The sequence below is a fragment of the Carcharhinus amblyrhynchos genome, chromosome 5 (genome assembly GCF_965287045.1).
Source record: "Carcharhinus amblyrhynchos chromosome 5, sCarAmb.v2.hapA, whole genome shotgun sequence".
NCBI lineage: Eukaryota > Metazoa > Chordata > Chondrichthyes > Carcharhiniformes > Carcharhinidae > Carcharhinus > Carcharhinus amblyrhynchos.
Window position 1 is genome coordinate 62,015,730 of NC_137328.1, and position 22,356 is coordinate 62,038,085.

The window sequence follows — 22,356 nt, forward strand, 5'->3', positions numbered from 1 at the left end:
ACAATTGCAGTCCCAACAATGATCCCTGAGGCACGCCACTAGTCACTAATAGCCAACCAGAAAAACACCCAGTTATCCTTACTTTTTGCTTTCTGTTAGCTAACCAATCCTCTATCCATGCTAATACGTTACCCATAACACTGCGCACCTTTATCTTATGCTGAAGCTTTTGGTGTAGCACCTTGCCAAATGCCCTCTAGAAATCCAGATACACCACATCCACAGGTTCCCCATTGTCCACCGTGCATGGAATGCCCTCAAAGAATTCCACCAAATTAGTCAAACATGACTTGCCCGTCATGAACCCATGCTGCGTCTTCCCAATGGTACAATTTATATCCAGATGTCTCACTATTTCTTCCCTGATGATAGATTTAAGCATTTTCCCTACTACAGTAGTTAAACCAACTGGCCTATAGTTACCCGCCTTTAGCCTATCTCTTTTAACTTCACTCACAGGGTCGTAAATCTGTGGAATTCTCTACCCCAGAGCACAAAGAAAACCAGAACATTAGACAATATGGTAGGTTTTTAATTAGTAGAGGGATGAATAGTTATGGGGAATGGACAAGAAGTTGGTAATGAGGCTGGTGGCATAGTGATTAGCACTACTACCTCACAGTACCAGGGACCCGGGTTCAATTCCAGCTTTGGATCACTGTCTGTGTGGAGTTTGCACTTTCTCCCCATGTCTGCATGAGTTTCCTCTGGCGACTCCGGTTCCTTCCAGAATCCAAAGATGTGCAGTTTAAGTTGATTGGCCATGCTAAATTGACCCTAGTGTCGGGGATTAGCAGGGTAAATATGTGGGGTTACAGAAAGAGGCCCTTGGTGGGATTGTGATTGGTACAGACTGGATGGACTGAATGGCCTCTTTCTGTACTGTAGGGATTCTATGAAATACAGAAGGCCGAGATTAGATCAGCCATGATCGTACTGAGTGGTGGAGTAGGCTAGTGGGGCTGAATTGCCTATTCCTGCCCCTAATTTTAATGTTGTAAAGATTTCAGACTGTCATCTCTTCTCTTAATTTGTTTCCTTTCTCTTTGCAGGTTTTGGTTTTCCTCTTGTTTTCGTTTCTAACAGCAATAGTTCATCATTCTGCTATCCACATCTCCTTCGGATACATCTATCTTGTCCCATTAAATCTCCCTATGATCCTGCATCACCAACTCATTTGTCATTAATCTCTCTTGTCTTCCATTCTATCCTAGACCTTTGTTTTTCCACACCCCATTTCCTCATTACCTGTTCCTTTTCCAACTTTTCCCAGTTCATATGGAAGGTGGCAGACTTGTAACGTTAACTCTATTTCTCTCTCCACAGTTACTGCCAGACTTGCTGATTATATCAAGTATTTTCAGTTTGTATTTCAGATTTCCAGCATCTGAGGTATTTTTGCTTTTGTCCTTCTGGGAGTGGAAATGTCATGGAAGACATTTAGGTAACTAGTCTTAAGTTTACCTTGATTTCAATTTTGGACGGAAAGTGACTCAGGGACTGAGTTGAGGAGGAACATCATCACACAAAATGCTATGAATCTATGGAATTCCCTGCTCAGTGAAGCAGTTGAGGCTACCTCATTGAACGTTTTTAAGGCAAGGATAGGTAAGTATTTGGACAGTAAAGGAATTAAGGGCTATGGTGAGAGGGCGGGTAAGTGGGACCGAGTCCACAAAAAGATCAGCCATGATCTTATTGAATGGTGGAGCAGGCTCAAGGGGCTAGATGGCTTACTCCTGCTCCTCATTCTTATGTTCCAAGAGGAAATCCCAGTAGTGAAGCCTGACGGGGAAATGAAGAAATTTCAGAGCACAAGAGAGGGGACTTTGGATTGGCAATCAGGAGAAAAGGGAGGGCAGAATGAGGGGTTTAGATCAGCAGTCGGAGTGGATTCTGAGTTTGGGGATGTGATGAAGGTGGATTAGGAGAAATCATGACAGCAGGATTTGGGCCTGGGATTGCAGGTTTGGAGAAGAAGGTCCATCAATTGTGGAGAGGAAGATTTGCTTGAGGGGCCAGGGATAGCATGCCTGCTCCCCCTAGCAATACCAGTTTGATCCTATTATCCCAGCCTCCATTTTACTGCGGGAATTCTCGAGCTCTGGGGCAACACTGCGGTAATTTTAAATTAGCTTCTCAACCACACAGTGGGAGCCCAATTTGAACATTAGAAAGAAATTGAGACAACCATGCAATACAAGCCACCATGTTAAAAATGGTGGCTACTCAATTGCAGGTTACGCAATTTTATATTTTTAATATAGCCTCTCAACCCTCTTCCACCCGCCCTGTAATGGGGTTCAGATTCCAAATTCAATGCAGATGGTAAATTGAGTAAGGTATATCTGTATTCAATGTAAATGGAAAAAAAAAGCACAAACTTAATGGACAGAAAGACCTTATCTTGTTTTGTTAAAGACAGACTCTAGTTTTTTGGGTTGTGTAGAAGAGGGTTGAGAGGCTATATTAAAAATATAAAATCGTGTAACCTGCAATTGAGTAGCCACCATTTTTAACATGGTAGTTTGTATTGCATGGTTAAGTCCCAATTTCTTTCTAATGTTTAAATTGGGCTCCCACTGTGTGGTTGAGAAGCTAATTTAAAATTACCACAGTATTGCCCAGAGCTCAAGAATCCCAGCAGTAAAATGGAGGCTGGAGCAACAGGATCAAACTGGTATTGCTCGCGGGAGCAGGCATGCTATCCCTGACCCCTCAAGCAAATGTACCCCTCCACAATTGATGGACCTTCTTCTCCAAATCTGCAATCCGAGGCCCAATTCATGCTGTCATACTTGGCTGACATTGCCTCAACAATGCACCAATTGATAGTCAATTTTCTAGCTTTTAATACAGACATCAAATCAATGAAGCATCCATTAGGCATCAATTTACTGTCCATCAAGAAAGCCAGAAGTAGCAATCACATCATTTGCGACATTTAACTGCTTCCAGTGAAGGACAGGCTCTTTTCAACAACTTCACTGGGTTATTTTTAAATTTAATCCTGCGCAGTTACATCTAGAGTTACTAAATCGATCTCAGTCCTTTCCTGCCTTTACCGGATACTACTATTGAGCTCTATCTTACAGTATCAGGTTGCTAAACCAAACAATGCATACACATAGATAACCATAAAAGAGGAACAATTTTAGATCTGTGAAAGCAAGAGGGCTGAGAAGTAGGTTTTGAAAGAAAAAAAAATCACATTCATATTTCTCAATTCTAATGTTACTAAGTATATCATCTGATCTGCTGCCATTCTATGGTTACTACTAGATACCAGGTAACACTGCAGCTGAAATGTGCAATGTTGGTGCAGGCAGCAGAAAGTGACTGGCAATGGTTCTGTGCCGTATTTAGATGTAGAGTAACCGATCCTCTCGATATCATTTCCTAATCAAATCTGCTGTTTTCCATCATAAAAATATTGAAAAAGATAAAGACTACATAAACCAGCTTTCCACAGGCCATTTATATTTATTCCATCGTGGTCCAATCTAACTAACCAAACTTTCTGAGCTGGGTGATAAACCAGGAGTAACATGTAAAAAAAAAAGTTGTGACCTTGTTGAAAACCTTTAACCTTTCCTGAAGCATATGACTCACATTTGGATCAAGGTGCATTTATTCATGTGGTGACATGAAAATTATTCATTCTTCTGCTTCTTAATTCTAGAACAAAAATAAATGCTGTGGAAAATTCTGTAGATTTCAAGTTGGTTTTGTACTTTATGAGAAATGTTAACTGTTGAGCAATGATTTATTTTTAAATATGCCCTCAGTTCCTGGCTATGTAACTCTTCGCAGGTTGGGGTAGATTCTGATTTTGTACAGTAATATAAAACAGATGATAATGAAAAGTGATGTTAATAACTTGGCATTTTCTTTCCCAAACAGAGGTGAAATATGGAAGGTGAACTATGGTAACTCATCATCTTCTCTTGATCATATATCTCCTGCACTTTTTTTTATATATTTCAAATGTTCATTGGTTGCCTTTTCTCCCTTTTCATTTTTCTACATTTCATGGTGCCATCTGATATGTTGCCACTAGATGGCACCCAATTGCCATCTACAGTTTTCAGAACGAAGCAAATGTTAACATCTGTAAATGCACCAATCTATTGACGTAAGTTTCAAGAAGTGATAGGCTGGCAGGCCTTCATTTTAATGCCTCATTGCAAAGATGCACCTCTGACACACTCACTCAGTACCACATTGTCAGCCTAGATTATGTGCTCACGTCTCTGCAATATGTCTGTATCAACAATGGTCCATAACTTCCTGGTTCTCCAGCAGTGGATTCAGCGGGTACCCCAAAGAAGCGCTGGACAATTCTTTTGGAAAGTTCCCAACAAATGGTTTATATGGCAATTGCCCAGAAATGCTAACTTCCCCAGGAAAATTGCATTACGCAGGAAACATCTGACAAAGTGATTTAAATCGCTAGTTTCAGATGGTTCTGCCAATTTTATATTAATAGTTACTCTGAAAGAGTCAGAAGAAATAAAAGCACTTCTAGCTGCAACATAACTATTTCAGCGACCAGGAGTGAGCCCTGCACATGACACCCCACACACTCAGTCCTACCCCAGGCAACTCCCCTATTTGCCTCCCAACAAACACCCCACCCCGTCGGTATTCCCCCACCCCATGCCTCTCTCTTGGCCTGACTCGACACACATCTGATCCGACATGCTCCCAAAGCTGACCCCCAACTCCTCTTCCCTGACCTGACCCCCATCCTCCTGAAATGTGACCTCCCCCAATTTTCCAACCCCCTACTCCCCCAATTTCCACCCAATCCCCAGCCCGAACAATGTACCATCCTGCGCCATCCATGTCCAAACACTCTCACCTCCCCCCGCACATCCCATTCACTTGCCTTAGACACATAATTCTCCCTGGCCTGTTACTTTCAATGGAATCTTTAAACTCACCTGCTTTATGAAGCCAGTGCCCTGAAACAGCAGTGTGTCCTCCTTCACCCCATTTCTTTTACTCTTGGCCACTGGAGTCAGAGATACACTTTGCATTTTAAATCTCACTTGGCCCGAGTCAGGAAGATTGGGCGAGACAGGCACTTAAGAATTTAAGTGCAGGTAAGTGGGTACGGAATGAAAATCAGTTGCCATTTGCCAGTCCATAGAAGTTATGGCCCAAAACGTTCTACTTTGCAACTATACTATTCTTATAAACGAGACACCATCTACCCTCTGAAATGGAAGTAAAGGATTCTAAAGCACTATTCTATGTTTAAGTTTATTCATTAATGTCACAAGGAGATTTACATTAACACTGCAAGTTACTGTGAAAATCCCGTCTTTGCCACATTCCAATGCTTGTTTGGTACACTGAGGGAGAATTTAACGTGGCCAACGCACCTAACCAGAACATCTTTTGGACTGTGGGAGGAAACCGACGCTGCCTCGAGGAGAATGTGCAAACTCCGCACAGACAGCGGCCCAAGATGGGAATTGAACCTGAGGCCATAGCGCTGTGAGGCAGCAATACTATCCACTGTGCCACCATGCTGCCCTTAGAGAAGAGCTGGAGTATTCTCCCCAGTGTCCTGACCAATATTTATCCCTTAACCAACACCACTAAAAACAGATTAGTCATCATTGCATTGCTGTTTGTGAGAGCTTGCTGTTACAAATAATCTACCACATTTCCCCATATTGCAACAGTATGAAGCACTTTGGAAAGCATTGCGGTCATGAAAGATACAGTAGAAATACAAATCTTTCATTTCTTTAACATCTTCTGGCTTCACTGATATTTTTTCTGTCCCAGACAAACAAATTGAGCTGCCCAGTGTGGGAGAGAGCTACACAGGCTAGGAAAATCTTTGCTGAATTAGCTCTTCTCAATTTGGGATGCAATCACACTAAACTCACAGAATGTCACACACAAAATGAGGCCATTCGGCCCATCATGCCTGCACTGACTCTCTGGATGAACAATTCGCTGATTTCCATTCCCAAATCCTACACATACTTCTTTTTCAGATAATAATCCAATTCTCTCTTGAATGCCTTTATTTAATATGCATCCATCATGTCCTCTAGCAGCACATTCCACATAGGCAGCACAGTATCAGAGTGGTTAGCGCTGCTGCCTCACAGCTCCAGGGACTGAGTTCGATTCCCAGATTGGGTCACTGTCTGTGTGGAGTTTGCATATTCTCCCAGGAGCGTGGGTTTCCTCCAGGTGCTCCGGTTTCCCCCCACAGTCCAAAGATGTGCAGGTTAGGTTGATTGGCCATACTAAATTGCTCTTTAATGTCCCAGGTATGTTAGAGGGATTAGCAGAGTAAATATGTGGAGTTATGGGAATAGGTCCTGGGTGGTATTGTTGTCAGTGCAGACTCAATGTGTCGAATGGTCTCCTTCTGCACCATAGAGATTCTATGATAGCTTTCTATGATAACAGCGGAACTCCTTGTAATATGAAAAACATTTCTCATGTTTCCGTTGCTTCTTTTGCCAATCACCTTAAATCTGTGGCCTCTGGTTCTCTAGCGTTCCACCAGTAGGAACAATTTCTCCCTATCTATTCTGTCTATGACCCTTATAATGTTGAATATCTCTGTCAAATCTCCTCTGGACCTTCTCTTCTCTGAGGAAACTAGTCGCAACTTATCAAGTCTATATAACTAAAGTTCCTCATCCATGGAACAACTCTCGCCAATATATTCAGAATATTCCTCAACTGTGGTACCAGAATGGAACGCAATTCTCCAGGTAAGACCAAATCAATATTTTATATAAGTTTAACATAACTGTACTGTATTGTACTCTATGCCTCTGTGAATAAAACTTAGGATACCATATGCTTTATTAACTGCTCTCTTTACCTGTTCTGCCACCTTCATCTAGCTATGAACATATACCACCCAGGTCATAGAATCATACAATCCCTACACTGCAGAAGGAGGCCTTTCAGCCCATTGTGTCTGCACTGACTCTCCAAATCTAGCCAAACCCACCACCCATTCCTCAGCTCCTGCATCCCCTTTTCAATTGTACCCTTTAGTTTATATTGTCTCTGTTTCTTCCTACCAGAGTTATTCACTTCACACTTCTTTGCATTGAATTTCATCCGCCACGTTTCTCCCCATCTTACCATTTTGTCTATGCTCTTCTGAAATTCTGCACTATCCTTCTGACTACAGCTTACAATGCTTCCAAATTTTGTATTATCCACTAAATAGCCTCTGTCCCTTTGATTCGTGGGAAGGGGTGAACATTTTACTAGGAGTGCTGTTCCTGTTCTCTGTCCAGTGACTTCTATGAACTGCAAAAGTGGGTATTCAATGAGAACAGAATTTGGTTTAGCTATGGTACTGCAATGAGCAAATAGCTTGACTCAAACTGTACAAGGTTCACTCATGCAGAATGGGCACTGAAATGAGATGCCGGAAGGCAGTTAATGTCTTTGGAATCCTTCCTCAGCAACAACCATTACCTCCAGAAAGAGTAAAAAGAATTTCATAAAAATTCACACTCATTTAAAATCAACCAATCAATTCTCCTACTGATGCATATAGTAAGAGAAAGGTGTCTTAATGTGGACTGTGTCTGACTGCTTCCCTTTGCACACATAAGCATGTTGGATTGAACAGGAACGCTACAGGATGAACTACAGGCTGTTGTTGGGATGTAAGGGGACAGTTATGTAACATTCATTCCAATACATTGTAACATGATTTTTTTTTAAACTTTATTCCAATCCAATCAAGTCAAATTAAACCCAATTCAGAGTCCCAACAAGTTGGGACATTCCCGATCCAAGCTGACAAGACAGGGCTCTCACCTCCTGTCTTGGGCTTGATCTACATGATCCAAGCTGACTGGAGTAGGTGTAGCTCCTCCTCCAGGGCTTGATCTTATTTGCATCTTAGCCAAATGGCCGAGATGCCACTTTAAAAAATTGCTTCAAATGAAGCTGAAATGTAACCTAATGACTTCAACCAAGTGCAGCATGTCGATACTACACTTGATCTTAGCCAAAAAGAGGGACCACACTCACACCAACAGCTCCTGACTTCGTTAAATAATACTTGCACCTAATTTAGTGACAGGAAATGTTGTCCAAAAAAAAACAGACATGTTGCATTTCTGTGTGACGTAACCTTTTCATCCACATATCTGGGCCACAAAACTCAGGAGTTTGCAGGAATACCATTCCTTACTTTAAGGGAACTACATTGTACCACACTGCTAAGGATTCAGTCAAATTTTTTTTAGTCATTGCATTCTCTGTTTTTCTTTTTTAAAAAAGGTAGCAACATAAGACAAACTTACTGAAAGAAAACCATTCTCTTAACTGACAACAAACAGCAGTCTGGAATAACAAACATTCTTAAAACGTTCTTATGTGATATTCATCCCAGTTACTCAACGGTTAGAGAAAAGAATGAAGTGTCATATTAACACATTTTGTTGAAAAATAACTAGATTTGTTTAAGTAAAGTAAGAATGATGATGACAAGTAACTTATTGCTTATGACTGTACTGAATATATGACACTCAATTGTAATATTATACATGAATTTGACACACTTGGGCTGCGATTCTCCCAAAAAAGCTGAACTGGCGGGAAAACTAGTCTAGATCCTGACTGTTTAGTCAGTTCAGCTTCTCACCCGAATCTCCCCAATCTGTGCACGGCAGAGGTCCCAGTCGTGAATCTCATTAAAAACCCAGAGAGACGGGGCCTACTTGAGCTGGAGTCTGACAGATCTCTGCACAGGCACAGTGGTGCCGATCTGGCAGGCACCCCATTTGCTGGCCAGCCCGATTGCTGGCCAGCTTGGGACTCCGCAGTGCTTCCCCTCCTGACACTCCCCACGGCCTGATTGTGGCCCCCACAACAATTCCTGGGCCAGCCCTGACCACCTCCCTCCCTCTCCCCGGAGCACCCCGATGTTCCCCCCAGCAGTGGTGATTCCCCCAACCCACCTCACCCTGGCAGAACACCTCCCACTGCTGACCCCCCCTCCATCGTTGTCCCCTCCTAAGGCAAGCCCCTCCCTGCAGACCACCCCGAACTTGCCCCAGTTGCTGCCCTCCCTCCAGCCCAGACTGATCCCAATGCAGGGTGATGGCAGGAACCACCCACCGATCTGGGCTCCGCCTGCAATAGGCCACCCCCCTTTGGCACTGCCCGATGCCTGGTGGCAGTGCCAAGGTGCCCCCTGCGCAGTGCAAAAGGGCACAGGCAGGCACTGCCTGGGTGCCAATGCCCAGCAGGCAACACACACCCCCACTATCCAACTCCCTGGGAGGCCCCAATTTCCCCCCTTCATTCCAGCAGGGTCTCCCAATAGTTCCCCGAACGTAGGGAGCTAGTCTGAACCTGGCTGGAATGAAGTACTCCTAGCAGGTTGGGAGATTCAATCAGGACTGGTAAGTTCCCGATAATTAGATTTCAACACTTAAAGCATTAAAAAAAATTCAAATTACTTACATGCCTTCCCATTGGTTTCCAGCATGGTTTGACCAGCAACTGTTTGCTGGCTCTGGGGATGCGCATGCGTTCCCGGCACATGTGCAAATCCTGGAACAAGGCTGCAAACGTGCGTCTCCCACCACGACCCACCAGAAAAGTTGCAGATCGCGATGGGAGAATCATGGCCTTGGTTTTCATAACAAAAAATGGATGCAAGTTCTAACTTCTAAAATTTAGTGTGCTTAAATAATCATCACTTATTAATCATTTGTTTAAAAGGAGTAGACTCCAATTGGAAAGAGACAATTTCTCTACTAGCAGAATTTTCAGTTATGAGTCAGACACATCAAAAGCTAACAGGTGAATTAGTTCACTAGATATGAGAATGGCACAGATATATAAGACTAGGACTACAGCTAACACCAAATGTAATGGCTGGGCCAAATGACTTGTTTCCATGTTGTAGTTTCTATGTAATTCTATGTGACAACTCACCTAACATGCATTTCTTACATCCTTCTTCACACTGGATACAGTTTTCATTGTCAGGATCTGCAATTTCACCTGTGGATTATAAATATAGGTCGATTGATAATATACGTGTGAGGATGTAACTTGCAGCACAAATGAGTGTTTCCTGATTTTTCACTTCAAATGATTCTGATAAATTGTACCTTCAGATCAATTTTATAGTTCAAATTCATTCATTTCCCATTCTAAATCTGAACCTAGGCACAGGCTGGCTGAAGTAGAGACTAGGAATGGGATATGGAGACGGCTGAGGAATTGGGTGCAATTAAACTCAAAGTGGACAGGACAGGGAATATATTTATGATTTCAATTCTGGTTTTCTAAGCTGCTGATGAAAATTCAATTGAAAATAATTAGTAATTAAGTAATTCACTTTGTGAAGCAGAGTAAAACAAATTTTAAAAACAAATTTTATTTTAGAATCAAAATGATCACGTCTGGTTCATGTTTATCTAAATTTTCAGAAACCACTGAAAAATTGGACAAGCGGCAATCCCCACAAATGGAATTAATTTAATTACTGACAATGCAAACTGAAATTATAATTAAAAGTGAAATGTGTGTTGAAATATTGTGATTTTAATATATCAGTAATGTTATGTATGGTATCTACATAATTAATAATTCAGTGCCTTTGGCTGTAACAGTTTTGCACACGGTTACAATTATATTATGTTGTTGGAATAGAGTTTTAATACAAATAATGATCATCTTACGTGATCTCATAAAACAGAGGATCTATAAATTTTGCCAATGGCACAGAGAACAAGAGAGAGACCAATATGACCTGGTACAAGGATATGAAACTCATCCTGCCCTATCCCCATTTAAATTGATGGTTTGGATTTTGTGGTCAGAAAAAAGGAACATGTAAGAAGCTGGAATATTTTTGAGCTGACAATCATATTTTAATCAAAATTTGAGGTTGAGATTTGTGATAACTATCCAGCCCAGGATATATTGCATCGTCCATACTTAGTAAAGGTTTAGTACTCGTGTTAAATTTGAGATTTAGTGTTTCATTTGAGCTCTGTGTATTGTCTCATTATTTCTTGTAATTCCCATGATTGAACAGTCAAGCAATCTGTCAGGGGTAAAATGTTTTGTCTTACAAACCAACACTGACTGGGCAAGGTTTTTAAGGCTTCAGAACAGAGATTTGCTCCAGTTGAGCAAATCTGATCAAGTGCAATGCTCTCTACAGGGGATCAAAAGTTTCTGTGAGCAGGGTAACAAACAACATGGATTCTTCAAATAGTTTGAGAAATTCTCACTCAGCCATTCAAGAGTTTAAAACAGAATGTATGAAGCAGGCAATCCAAGTTATGTTTAATTCATTCAAATCAAGATTGAAGAATATATACTGGATTAACAGAGAGAGAAGGGGATGATAAGAAAAAGTAAAACAAAAGTAAGATGCTCTGTCAGAGAGTCAGTGCAGACTCGAAGGGCCGAATGGCCTCCTTCTGCACTGTCGGGATTCTACCATTCTTCTACGAAATCTTCAAAGTTTAAAAAGAATTGTCCAACATCAATTACCCGCTGAAGGAACTTTATGAAAGAAATTAATTTTTCAAATTTTCATTTGTTTGGTTTATCATTTATCAATTATTACTTGTTATACTGTCACAGAGCTATTCTGAATGCACCAATCCAATCTTTTTCTAGCCTTTTTACTGCAGAGCTATTGAAAAGATATCCCAGGTTCCTGCCATTGTATCCATTTCAATGATGATTCTATCAGTGAGTACTCTTACAGCACACCCTGAGGAAGAGCAGCGTGTCTCTGACAGCAAATTCAGGATTTTTGATTTAACTATACATGTGCAGATGCCAGAAATTGCTGTTTGATTTACCTTGTTATAACTGTTGTTCTTATAGCAGATTTTTTTTTAAAACTTGACTTTATAGGATCCTCAAGAATCACCCATCAATTTCGACCAGGTTATTGATCAAAATAGATTCAAAACACAGAAGCTACTCAGGCAATGCTAGCCATGAATACTTTGCACATGAGATTTACATTAATTCATAGGAGATATGGGGTTAGATTTTACAGTATGACTGACAATGGCGAGTCCAGCTTGATAGGCTTGCCCTGCACCATTTTATAGAATCATAGAATCCCTACAGTGCAGAAGAAGGCCATTCAGCCCATCACGTCTGATCGACTGCAATCCCACTCAGGCCCTACTCCTGTAACCCCACATATTTGCCCTGTAAATCCCCTGACACTAAGGAACAAGTTAACATGGCCAATCCACCTAATCCGCACATCTTTGGACAGTGGGAGGAAACCAGAGAACCTGGAGGAAACCTATGCAGATACGGGGAGAATGTGCAAGCTCCATGCAGACATTGACCCGTTGCCAGAATTGAACCCGGATGCCTGGTGCTGTGAGGCAGCAGTGCTAACCACTGTGCCACCCCAATAGCCATTGAGTTACTAATGTGGGCAATGCCTTCTGTCCTCATTTGGGAGAAAGTCCTGACTTGAGTAGCTGGACAGTCAAATGGCCGGCAGCTCACTGTTCCACGTAGTGCCTTTGGGACCACTGACCACCACTGGGACTGCAGTCAGTCCTGAAGAAGGCATGCTGCAAGCAAGCTGGATTTTAAGGCAAGTCTGGTGTTTTAGTGGAGCCAAGCTGTTAGAGGCAGGGGCAGGGGATGGAAGGGGGGAATTCATTATCACAGAAGACTGTGGAAACCAAGTCATTGATTGTATTTAAAACAGAGATAGATAGGTTCTTGTTTGGTAAGGGGAACAAAGGTTACCAGGAAAAGGCAGGAAAATGGTGTTGAGAAACTTATCAGCCAGACATGAGCTGATTTGCCTAATTTGCTCCTACACCTTAGGGTCTTAAGGGCGGTGGGGGGGTGCATAACGGAGTGGGGGGAAAGGGAGGAGTAAATGTAGGGGGAAATCCCTTGGGGGGGTCCTCCATTGGGCACATGGGGCCAATAGGAGGCCTCTTTCCCCCATCCCTCTCGCCTAGCCACCATTCTGGCAGATTTCACTTCTATTCTGGTTAACATAATCAATCGATTTTAAGAAAAGAATAGAAAAAAACACTTGGATTTATCCACGCTCAACACACCAATTTAACCATTCTTCCAAAGAAGAGTTATATTGGGCTCAAAACATTAATTCTCTCCACGGATGCTGTCAGATTTGTAGAGGATTTTCAGCCCTTTGTTTACATTTCATACATCTTAAATTTATTTGAACACCCTTCCCTTTCACTCCAGACACTTGTCCCTCTTCCTTGCTTGTGCTCTTTCCTTCTTGCAATTCTCAGACATTTTTTCCTTCACCAATACACTGCTAACTGCTAGTTCCTCAATAATGCTTTCAGATTGCTACCAGTGTACAAATGTGGAATTAAGCAGAGCTGTTGACGAATTGCAATCTGTGAATTATATAGAGTAAATGGCAGAGAAATATGCCATTCGGCCCAATTAGACATTTCTGCAGTTTTTGTACTCCACATGAGTCTTCGCTCCACCTCCCTATTCTAATCACCTCATCTCAACCTCTCAACATGAATTTTTATTCCCTTATTTTTCTTGTATTCATTCTGGTTTTCTTTTGAATGCATCAAAGTCAACCACTTTATGTTCTGGGCAAGTCCCATATTCTAATCACTCACTAAGTAAAGATATTTCTTCTTATTTTTCCTTCAGTTTATGTATTCATCTATTTATGACCCCTAGATTTGGATTTTCCCTTAAATGGAAATGTTCTGTTCATGTCCACCCTGTTCAAACATTCAGAACTTAATAGGCATCTACCAGGTTATTGCAAAACCTTCTCTTTTTCAAAGGAAAATGTTCCAACCTATTCAATCTTTCCCATTAGTTGTGATCTCCCAGTTCTGATGACTTCTTTGTAAACTAGTTTTGTGTATTCTTCACTACCCTAAGTCCTTTTTATGGTGTGGAAGTGATGGGAAAAGAAATGAGCTTGTGTGGCACCACTTCTGGCAGCATGACACAGACCTATTCTTGATTCTCTGGGGACTGGCAGCACCACAAGCCATACTTGCGTGAGTTACATGAACAAATTTCTTCCTACAGAACTGCATGTTCATGGTACATTAAGAGTGGCCTGACCAGTGAAGGGCAACAATGATATGTTCGAGGACTTAGGGAGGAAAAGAAAGTTGTAGATAGGGCTGTAGTTGGATTGAGCAGAGGATTCTGAGGAGGTTACTGAGGAGGATATGATAATGGAATCCTAAAAACCAAGAATTTCCACCTCCAGTGAATGGAGCAAAGCAAGTGGGTTAGGTAAGAGCCCAGGAAAATCCCTGGGACAAACAAATCAGTGCTCGCTGCATGAGGTTGCACTACAACAACTGATTCAGCGTCCTAAAGGGAAAATGATGATCCCTAACTTCGATGCTCCAGGGTGTCATACCTCTAATTTCTAAAAGATGCACTGGGGAACAATCACTCCCAAGAGGTCTCCAAGTAAGGCTTGTATGATGATTACCTGGGTGGTTTAATTACCCTGCAATTGGGACCATGTGAAAATAAACATAAATCAAAAACTTTGGATAGTTCCATCTGTCAGAAATATTATCCAGGAAAAGTCAGAAGAGTTAAGATCACTTCTAATTCCTGGATAGCTATAGTACTGAACAACTCTCACCCCTATGAGATACCCTTCACACATCTCCCCCCCAACCCACTGACACCCAACCAGCGCAGCTATCTCCGCAAATCCATTAAAAGACACCTGCACCACCCCAACTACATTGCCCCAACTTTCCCATGGGCAACCACCACCCCACCTCCCTTCCATACCTGACTACACCTCCAATATCCATGGAATAAACCCCCAACCTGACAAACTCAACATCCCCCTCATCTGACCATCTAACAACCAACCTTGCATTGACCAGACAACCCCAAAAACACCCCCAGGCCAACGCACACCCCTCTCCACAGGCAAGTGACAAGCCCACTCTACAACCAAACAACATCCACAAAACCCTAGTCCTACCTACTTATCTTATATACCTCACTTTGCTGTGGCTTTTTATAATGTTTGGACCTTCAAATTTACCTGCTTCATGACAGTTATTGCTTTAAAAAGGGACATGTCTTCCTTACCCATGAATCTCCAGCCCTCATCACAATGCCTCAGGAACCCGCTGCGCTAGAGAGTTTTCTCTTGGCCTGAGCTGGAAGATTGGGTGAGAAAGGAACGGCTGGATTTTAAGGTTGTTGTGCTGAAAGGTGTCACAGAAGTAGGACGAGTTAGACCATGGAGGGATTGGAACACAATGATAACACTTTTTAAATGGAAACATTCCGAGACTGGGAGCCAATGTAGGCCAGCATGCACAGGTGTGAACTAGACTTGGAGCAAGTTAAAAGTTTTGTTTGAACTCAAGTTTATGGACAGTGGGAGATAAGAAGACAGCCAGGAGAGCAATGGAGTAGACAATTCTGGAGGTAACTAAAGCATGGATGAGTGTTTCAGCACCAGATGGACTGATACAGGGGCGGAAATGAACTTTTTAAGGATGAAAATCTTGGAATAACTAAACTATCTATTTTTTGGAGTTGCCCTTACCTGATCATCCTTATGTATTTTCAGAAACAATGACATCCTATTTACTGAGCCCTGTCCACCTAAATGGTTTATATTTTTGCAATATAAACCGTATACAATTTTAAATGAGGTTTCACATGTAAGGTATGAAAACACATATAGACAGTGACATCACATAAAATAAATTCTTCTCTGTAAAACAGCTTTTACTGCTCAACCACTTTGCTGTTCATTTTCATTGTCTCGCCTGTAAGAAAAGGGATTAGAAATCTGTTTTGATCAATAAACACGTAGTTAATTTTAATACACAGTGAAGATGTGTGGGAGAGCTTAATTCAGTACATACATTAATTTATTCATGTACATTACTGATGTACAACATTTTCCATTAAACCTGTTGTGAAGGCATTTGGTAGTCTGGTTAGTAGTTAACTTGGAACATATTACATACCTATTGATAATCAAAAGATGTTGGAATCAGGTATCATGTAACTTTGCATATAAAGTATGTAAGTAAAATGCAACTTGAATATATCATCTCATTCTATGCTTTCCAGATTGCAAATATGCATCTCCTTCATGTAATTCATGTGGAGAGTCAATTGGCATCTTTTAAAAATTACTTCCCCCTCCCAATTCTCCATATTTTAACCGATTTGTCTTGCCAGCACATGGTACAAGTCTGTGAGCATTACTTTATTTCATCAAGGTAATATTTAAGTGCAACAATGCGTGCTAATGAGGTATTCACATAGATAGATAGATAGAACATTACAGTGCAGCACAGGCCCTTCGGCCCTCGATGTTGCGCCGACCAGTGGAACCAATCTAATGACCCCCTAACCTAAACTATTTCAATGTCATCCATTTGTCTATCCACTGACCATCTGAACGCCTTTAAAGTTGGCGAGTCCACAACTGCTGCACGCAGGGCATTCCATGACCTTACTACCCTCTGAGTGAAGAACCTACCTCTGACATCCGTCCTTACCACCCCTTAATTTAAAGCTATGTCTCCTTGTGTTAGCCATCACCATCCGAGGTAGAAGGCTCTCACTGTCCACCCTATCCAATCCTTTGATCATCTTGTATGCCTCAATCAGGTCACCTCGTAACCTTCTTCTCTCCAGTGAAAATAACCTCAAGTCCCTCAGCCTTTCCTCATAGGACCTTCCCACCATACCAGGCAACATCCTGGTAAACCTCCTCTGCACCCTTTCCAATGCCTCCACATCTTGCTTATAATGCGGCAACCAGAACTGTACTCAATCCTCCAAGTGCGGCCACACCAGAGTTTTGTACAGTTGTAACATTACCTCACGGTTCCGAAATTCAATCCCTCTACCAGTAAAAGCTAACACACCGTACGCCTTCTTCACAACCTTATCAATCTGGGTGCCAACTTTCAGGGAGCTATGCACATGTACCCCAAGATCTCTCTGCTCATCAACACTACTAAGAATCCTTCCATTAGCCCTATATTCTGTACTCCTGTTATTCTTACCAAAGTGAATCACCTCACACTTTTCCGTATTAAACTCAATCTGCCACCTCTCGGCTCAGCTCTGCAGCTTATCTACGTCCCTCTGCAAACTGTAACATCCACCCTCACTGTCTACAACTCCTCCAACTTTGGTGTCGTCAGCAAATTTACTAATCCATCCTTCTACACCCTCATCTAGGTCATTTATAAAAATGACAAACAGCGGTGGCCCCAAAACAGATCCTTGAGGTACACCACTTGTAACTGAACTCCAGGTTGAATATTTCCCATCAATCACCACCCTCAGTCTTCTGCTATGTCCTAGTGCTATTCAGTACTATCCAGTGCTATTCACTGCTATGTCCAATCCTCTCCTCACCAGATGTCCACGTGTGTATGCACTCCTGTAGGATAATGGAAGGTAATTGTAATGATGAAGAAAAGGGACACTGCTCACTTCTCATTTTTATGTTCATCAAATCCTCCCCTCATCCTCTCTTTTACCTACTGAGAATCACTGAGATCTCTGAGATCACCAAGATTTTTGATCACAACTTTGCAGATGTTGATTCATGGCCGGAATCAATGTTGACAGGAATGAAACAATCTCCAACTAATTTTTCATCATTGTAAATTTCCAGTCAGATCATTCTTAGATTATGGATACATTTTCATCTGGGTCCATTTCCTTTTCTAAAATGATTAAAAGCGCCATAAGACCAACATGATGTAGGTGCCTGTTTGCTGTCTGGAAAGCCTTCAAGCAAATGATAGATTCAGCTTCCATTTTATTTACATACTGCATATGTAATGTCATGAATTTCCATAAAGTAATCTGTCTTTGTAGTTGCAGTTGATGTAGTTCTTCAATTTATCACTTAGGATGCAGCTTTAAACTCATGCAGTGCATGAAAAATCTCTTACTTCTTACCTTCTCCGCATATTAGCTGCTGGCATCCTTCTGAGTCTGGGTAGTAGCCTGAGGAACACTTTACACAGTGTGTATCACTAATGCACACTTCACAGTTACTGGAACATGGATGGCAGGTTTTATCAGCAGCAGGATAGTAAGACGTAGGACAATACTCTCTGCATTCATATTTGAAAAAGTAACGATTGTTCCTAAATTTGTCTGAGAAGATATGAAAAATGTGAAAGGCACTTCATTTGTCATGAGTCAAAATTTGCATGAAATATAAATGCTGTCTTTGAATTATAAAACAAAATTTAATGGAAGTTCCACGTCAACAGTATGAACATTTAAATGACTCATTAGTTGTCACACACAGAGGCTGCAGAATTAATTTGCCTAGTTTCTAGCAGAGCCATGCAGGTTTCCCTTGATATCCAGGGGTAAGGACAGGCTCCTTTCTACTTGTGTGGCTCATGCACCGTTTCTCATTAATATGGGCATGCTTAGCTGGTCCTCTTTGTGCACATAAGCATGTGGAAACAGCATTATCCAGGCATCACACAGCTCAACCAGCTGATGTGACACCAAGATAACAAGATTGGATAATACTGGTCCCAGCAATCCCTCCTTTGTCCATTCCTGACAAAAAGCATGAAGCAGCAATACTAGTCCTGCAGTGGTGTTAGTTAAACGGCCAGGCACATGGAGAGCAGACAAAACAAAACAATGGAAAATTTTCTATTGGGAAGTTTCCAAAAGTCACCTGGAACGCTTTTAGAGGTGTTTCGGTGTCTTGGGTAGAGATTGCATCTTCACAGTGATGGCAGAAGAGTAGGTGACCTATGCACACAAAGGTTGCAATAGTATTGAATGAAGACAGTGACAGAGCCTCTTTGTCTGTAGCACATCAGGGAGATGAACAAAGGGCAGGTTCTGTGCCCTGCCTCTGCCAATTTGGAATTTGACTCCTCTATGGTACTTAACAGGGACAGGAGACTATCTAATGATCTAACATGCCCATTCACAGCTGTCCACTCCACCTAGTTCCCCACCTGAGACTTCTGAAACAGTACTCGACAACCAATGTGCATGTTCTTTCAGTCTGCAAAGAACATGGTCTTTGAATTAATTAATATATGTAGCTTCCAGTACATGCAAATATGTACACTGTGATATATGAATCATTACCACTATATTGCTAGGTATGTCGGCTGTATGCCCCAAAAACTGGTACATCATATCAAACAGCATACCTTTCCCACTATTCACAATGGGCAAGATACAGCAGCCCCTGAGTGCAAAACACAAAACAGTGATTAGGTATGATTCTGCTATTTTGCTAAATGATCTCAGTGTGCTAAACATTACATTGGCAACCAATTTAAGACTGTCAGTGAGGCTTGCAGTGTGGGGCACATATATGTACTGGAAGCTATATGTATTTTACACACATATACATACACAAGGCCCTGTTCTTCGCAGGCAGAAAGAACATGTACGCGCACTGTACCTGTTTCAGCTAAATAAAATAAGTGACAGACACTCACTATTTCATTCCTCAGGATAATGCCTCCCCCAATCAGAATCCATTTGCCAACCAATTAACACTCACTCCTCATATGCTATAAAGTTGTCGTTTCCTGACATTGGTAATCTAGCGATTGTCATGATGAGTGCAAGATGAAAAGCTTCAACAATTTTTTTCCAGCAATATCATGGTTTAATTCTTGGACACAGACATGCTTAAATCCTTGTAGCAAACTAACTTTTGTCAATATATTAGTGTTAAGTGGAATCTTTAAAACTAGGATGAAAAATCAGCCAGAAAGGAATGTTTTGATTTAAATGTGCTGAACTTGTTTGTGTAATTGGCACTGCCAGCTAGCAGTTATACAACACTTTGGCACCCTTTCCTCTAAACCACATACAGTCTTCCAGAACATTTTAATCAAGTTAATACAAAGGAGATAATTTTATGAGCTCATGTACCCACTAAAGCTCCATATAGGAATGGCAGACTTCTAAAATAATCTCAATGTCCATCATCACAGAATATGAACAAGAGATTGCATGGCCCCAAGAAGAAAGTAAGCAAAATCTAACTTCTAATCAACAAGTGTACCAAGCAACAGTTTAGCATTGGAGATCACAGCATTGACAGTAGAAAAGGTTATGATGATGGTTTGCAGAATGAGTGCTAGGATTGACCTGATGTGATTTATTATTGTCACATGTAGTGTCAGTATGCAGTGAAAAGTATTGTTTTTTGCGCACTATACAGACAAAGCATATCGTTCATAGAGAAGGAAAGGACAGAGTGCAGAATGCAGTGTTACAGTCATAGCTAGGGTGTAGAGAAAGATCAATTTAATGTAAAATTGGCCCATTCAAAAGTCTGATGGCAAAAGGGAAGAAGCTGTTCTTGAGTTGGTTTGCACATGACCTCAGACTTTTGTATCTTTTTCCCAACGGAAGAATGCGTGGATTTTTTGACCTTTTTAAATCAAAGGGTTCAGAGCATTATTTCTTTGTTGCTACTTTGTTTTATTTCTGCTGATCTAGTGGATAGAAATTGGCACACATGGCTAAATCTACAAGGTTAATGTGTGCACTCAGATGCACTCACTCAGCTGTTATGCTGTGAGAGATAGGCAATGATCCCCTGGTGTGAATATGAGCTTTCAAATCTCTACACAAATAAGAAATGCTAGTACACAGCTTGGCATTGGACCCACTTGGCTGGAATGTTCTGGAACAGCATTTCAGGTCTTAAATAAAGCAACTTTGTAGAATACAAAGCCATTTTTTACTATTGCCCCTGTCTACTTTAACCACTGCTCACTACTAATGGTATTTCCCAAATAAAACACTTACAAAGCTTGTACTTTTGATATTTGTAAATATAATTCTGTGATCAATCAGAAGTGAGCTGTTTAGTTTGGATTCAGATGATGCTTAGTGATAAAAATAGCACCATGAATCACTAGTGAGATTAAGATCCAGTTAGTATTAGTGGCTGTGCAAAGCAAACGTTTTGATCTAAGGTAAAATATGTCTTCAGTAAATCATTGTATTTTTACCTTTGATGGTACAACGCATATATGTATACGAAGAAAAGTTCATTGTGCATTATTTTTATATTTATTATGATCTTACCTTTATCACATGATGTGCATTCATTAGGTTCACCCCCTCTGCATTCCTTGCAGGTATGATGACATGGGTGACACTGCCCATTCATGCCAAACTTACTAGTAGGGCAGTTTGTGACACAATGCCCATTGTTAAAGAACCTGATGACAGGAAGAAAGATGAGTTATCTGTCATCCAATCACAATGGGTGATTATTGAGACTTTCTACTTCAGGATTGAAGAACTCCCATATTTATTAAGTGATTCTCCCCAGTTACATGGTAGTGAATAATTTACAGGAGAAAAGTAAAGGATGCATCTGATTTTGCTATCTCTCTGTGGTAACATAGGAACTGCAGCAGCCAATTTGTGTACAGCAACGTCTCACGAGCAGCAATGCGATAAGAAGCAGATAATCTACCTTAAGTGATGTTGATTGAGGAGTAAATATTGGCCAGAACATCAGAGTAACTCCCCTGCTCTGGAATAGTGAAATCATATCATATGTCTACCTGACGTAGAGCAGACAAGACCCTGATTTGATGCTTCATCTGAAAGATGGTACTTCCCAATCCTGAGTAGCAGCCCCCCAAGTAATGCACAAGAATGTCAGCCTGCATTGTCCTTGCATCTCTGGAGTGGGTCTTGAACTTAACCTGCTTGTTAAAAGACAAGAATACTATCAACCAAACCATGGCTGGTACACATACACCCAAATTCCCCTTGCCTCTGGAATGCTCACTACTACTCTCTAAAGGATGGGATATTATGTGACAAATACTCATCTGCAGTTCAAATTAATTTGAAAGTATTAATTCATTTTATACCAGCTTAAATGGTTGACTGGAAAACATCATGCTATAAGAATCTACTCTACAGTTTCTTTAGCAAATGTGTAAACTTTGGCACAGTGTAGTTTATAATGATCATTGAGTAATCCTTCTTGACAGGGGGACGGATCATCCGGTTTGCATCTACCATCATACTCCTCTGTCTGGCTGAACTTTTTCTCACATTGGATAACTTGTCCATTAATTTCACTCATCTCCAAATAAAAGATGTTGCTATAGGAATGCCTACTTTTTTGTGGAAAATTCTGCATTTCAATCTTACTCGGATCTCTCGCCTCACATTTTTTGATAATTGTGTCAAAGCTGCTTCCTGCTTTTATCATGAACTGAAATGGGTCATCAATTTCCTAACATTCCTCACCTTAAAATGATTCATCTTTGACTTTTCCCTTCCATGACACCCCTCATCTCTATTTCT

At 41.2% G+C, this 22,356-nt stretch overlaps 1 protein-coding gene across 1 annotated transcript in view; it reads right to left on the bottom strand.

The window, feature by feature from the left end:
• pcsk5b (proprotein convertase subtilisin/kexin type 5b) overlaps positions 1 to 22,356 on the bottom strand; it is a 338,718-nt gene that overhangs the window by 48,315 nt on the left and 268,047 nt on the right. Inside the window, exons 22-24 of the mRNA XM_080188893.1 lie at positions 21,112 to 21,248; positions 17,974 to 18,174; positions 9,958 to 10,026 (exon numbers count right to left, since the gene is read on the bottom strand). Of these exons, the coding sequence (XP_080045019.1) occupies positions 9,958 to 10,026; positions 17,974 to 18,174; positions 21,112 to 21,248 (407 nt within the window). The remainder of the gene's footprint in view (positions 1 to 9,957; positions 10,027 to 17,973; positions 18,175 to 21,111; positions 21,249 to 22,356) is intronic.